This window comes from Lichtheimia ornata (genome assembly GCF_029851405.1).
Source record: "Lichtheimia ornata isolate CBS 291.66 chromosome Unknown scaffold00327, whole genome shotgun sequence".
Lineage (NCBI taxonomy): Eukaryota > Fungi > Mucoromycota > Mucoromycetes > Mucorales > Lichtheimiaceae > Lichtheimia > Lichtheimia ornata.
The window spans coordinates 1-3349 of record NW_026695646.1 but is presented as its reverse complement, the minus strand read 5'-3'; the positions used below and the strand labels follow the sequence as shown (position 1 = coordinate 3349).

Below are 3349 nucleotides of genomic sequence, written 5' to 3'. Positions count from 1 at the left end.
AATTACTTTATGGATCATCTAGGAACAGGCATGTATTGCTAGCTAACAGCCACTTTTATCCAATCATCATTGTTGCGAGATCCACTGCATGGGAACGATGCTCCTGCTCTAGACATTCATTTCCATGATTAAAGTAGGTTGATCCGAGCTGATTTGACTGAGCTGCGGTCAAAGAGAGATTACATCACTCTGGACATAGAGTACGCTCGATGTAGCTCAACCGATGTAATCTTGTGTGAGCGTAACTCAACCAAATCAGCTCGGATCAACCTACTTTAATCATGGAAATGAATGTCTAGAGCAGGTGCATCGTCCACCTACAATAGAATGCACAAAAGTTGGGAATGCACAAAAGTGGCTATTAGCTGCCAATGTATGACATAAAAGGGAGGGTTGCGTACCTGTCATGCATTGTCTCTGAAGTCCTGACTTTTTAGCTGAGGTACCCAAAGAGGTCCTTCTGCATCTTTTGCTCTGCCAGGGTCCACCTACTTGACAATGAACAAAGACCACTCTTCATATAGCATCACGCTTACAAACATAAAGGTGCCTGTATCTCCGAACTTTACAATGAAACGTGGGGTCTTTGATAGAACAGTGTGCTCGGCTTGGCCAACAGCACCTTGTGTGAAAGTTTCATGATCAAGCTTGCCAATCCCAGATTTCGCAATGTCGCCACCAGCCAAACTGGATCTGGGGGTCGACCTCTTCGACGACGACGACCAAAAAATATTTTTTGGGCTGTTTGCGACATTGAACGCGAAACTTTCACACAAGGTGCTGTTGGCCAAGTCGAGCCCATTGCTCTATTCAAAACCCCACGTTTCATTGTAAAGTTCGGAGATACAGGCACCTTTATGTTTGTAAGCGTGATGCTATATGAGAAGTGATCTTCGTTCAATGTCAAGTCGCTGGACCCTGGCAGAGCAAAAGATGCAGAGGGACCTCTTTGTGTAACTCAGCTACTTTGCATGACTGGAAGGATGGAAGGATGATACTATATACTGTTGACAATATCCCGTACATTGCGAGCTAACAGCCATTTCTTCACAATAGCCACTGTTGTCCACTCTATGACATGTGGGCGATTCTCCTGCTTCAGACATTCATTTCCATGATTGGATTATGTTGATCCGAGTTGATTTGACCGAGATACGGCCAAAGAGGGATTACATCAATCCACACATCTAACATGCTCTATGTTGCTCAACTGAAGTAACCTTGTATGAGCGTAACTCAACCAAATCAGCTCGGATCAACCTACTTTAATCATGGAAATGAATGTCTAGAGCAGGAGCATCGTTCCACTGTCATAGAATGGGCAACATTGCCGATTGTGAGGAAATGGCTGTTAGCTCGCAATATATGGGATATTGTCAATAGTATACAGTATCATCCTTCCATCCTTCCAGTCATGCAAAGTAGCTGAGTTACACAAAGAGGTCCTGCATCTTGTGCTCTGCCAGGGTCCACCTACTTGACAATGAACAAAGACCATTCTTCATATAGCATCACGCTTACAAACATAAAGGTGCCTGTATCTCCGAACTTTACAATGAAACGTGGGGTTTTTATTAGAGCAATGGGCTCGGCTTGGCCAACTGCACCTTGTGTGAAAGTTTCGCGTTCAATGTCGCAAACAGCCCAAAAAATATTTTTTGGTCGTCGTCGTCGAAGAGGTCGACCCCCAGATCCAGTTTGGCTGGTGGCGACATTGCGAAATCTGGGAATGGCAAGCTTGATCGCGAAACTTTCACACAAGGTGCTGTTGGCCAAGCTGAGCCCATTGCTCTATTCAAAACCCCACGTTCGATTGTAAAGTTTGGAGATACAGGCACGTTTATGTTTTAACTATGCTGTAAGCATGATGCTATATGAAACGTGGTCTTTGTTCATTGTGAAGTAGCTGGACCCTGACAGAGCGAAAGATGTGCAGGGGCGTGTGTGTGTAACAGAGCAAAGAAGATAGGGCTAAAGGATCAATATATGATACTTTATGAACTATTCGATAAGCGTAAACCGGCAGCTAGCATGCACTTCTCTTCATTCGCAGCCTTTGTCAATTCCGTAACAATGGAACGATGCACCTGCTTCAGACATTTATTTTCATGATTCAACTATATTGGTCCGAGTTGATTTGGCTGAGATACGCTCGAACAAAGAGTATATCGCTTCGTACATGCAACACCCTCTAGGTATCTCAACCGATGTAACCTTGCTTGACCGTAGCTCGGTCAAATCAGCTCGGATCAAGCTACTTTAATCATGGAAATGAATCTCTGCAGCAGGAGCATCGTTCCCATCACGTGGATTTTTGCAACAATGCTGGTTATACACGAAATACAAGCACTCCCGCGTACATAAGATTGCTTGCCCATAGACAATGAACACAACCTCCTGTATACCAAATATCTTTTTCTCGTGCACTAATCAATCCATCGACCGTATTCCAACAGCCAGCATTCCCAAATTTGAAAAACTGCTATATCCAAATCTAAAAAAACCAAAAGCAATCCTCTCTGATTATTCTTTGTTTATGGGTTCGAATTACATCAAGCTATATTCTCTTCCCATGTTCACCTATTCAAAGTGGCTCTCGATAAATTACATCTTTGTTTTTGGGCAATAAAATTTATTATGAATGAGATTGTTATATACATAGAACAATGCGATGCCTTCTAATACTATATGTAGTGGATTAAGCACGCTTGTTGATACCGCCAGCAACAGGAAGATAAGTGCTGCCTTCAAGGAAAAGATCGACTTCACGAGCACATTGGCGACCTTCGTTGATACCCCACACAATGAGTGATTGACCACGACGGCAATCACCAGCAGCAAATACGCCAGGAGCTGAGGTGCTGTACTTGCCCTTGGGAGTCTCAATGTTGGTACGGCCATCTTGCTTGAGAGAAAGTTGCTTGACAAGAGCTTCTTCAGGACCCAAAAAGCCCATGGACAAAAGCACCAAATCAGCAGGGAAGAATTCTTCAGAGCCAGGAACATCCTTCATAGCCCAACGGCCATTTTCATCCTTGGTCCATTCAACACGAACAGTGTTGATACCCTTGACATTGCCTTCAGCATCCTTGACAAACTCCTTGGACATGACACAGTATTCACGAGGATCCTTGCCAAAGTGAGCTTGGACTTCACTGTGACCATAATCAACCTTGTGGACACGAGCGAATTGAGGCCATGGGTTATCGTTGGCACGAGTTTGAGGGGGTTGAGGAAGCAACTCAAAGTTGACAACCGACTTGCATCCATGACGAATAGAAGTACCAATACAATCGTTACCAGTATCACCACCACCAATAACAACGACATGCTTGTCCTTGGCTGAGAG

The 3349-nt window shown here is 44.1% G+C and overlaps 1 protein-coding gene across 1 annotated transcript; it reads right to left on the bottom strand.

Annotated features, from left to right (window-relative positions):
• Positions 1-2698: 2698 nt before the first annotated feature.
• On the bottom strand, positions 2699-3349 carry O0I10_013214 (uncharacterized protein; the record flags this gene model as incomplete). Its single annotated transcript, XM_058493021.1, has 1 exon — positions 2699-3349. A coding segment is annotated over one exon (651 nt), but the record flags the coding sequence as incomplete, so codon positions are not given.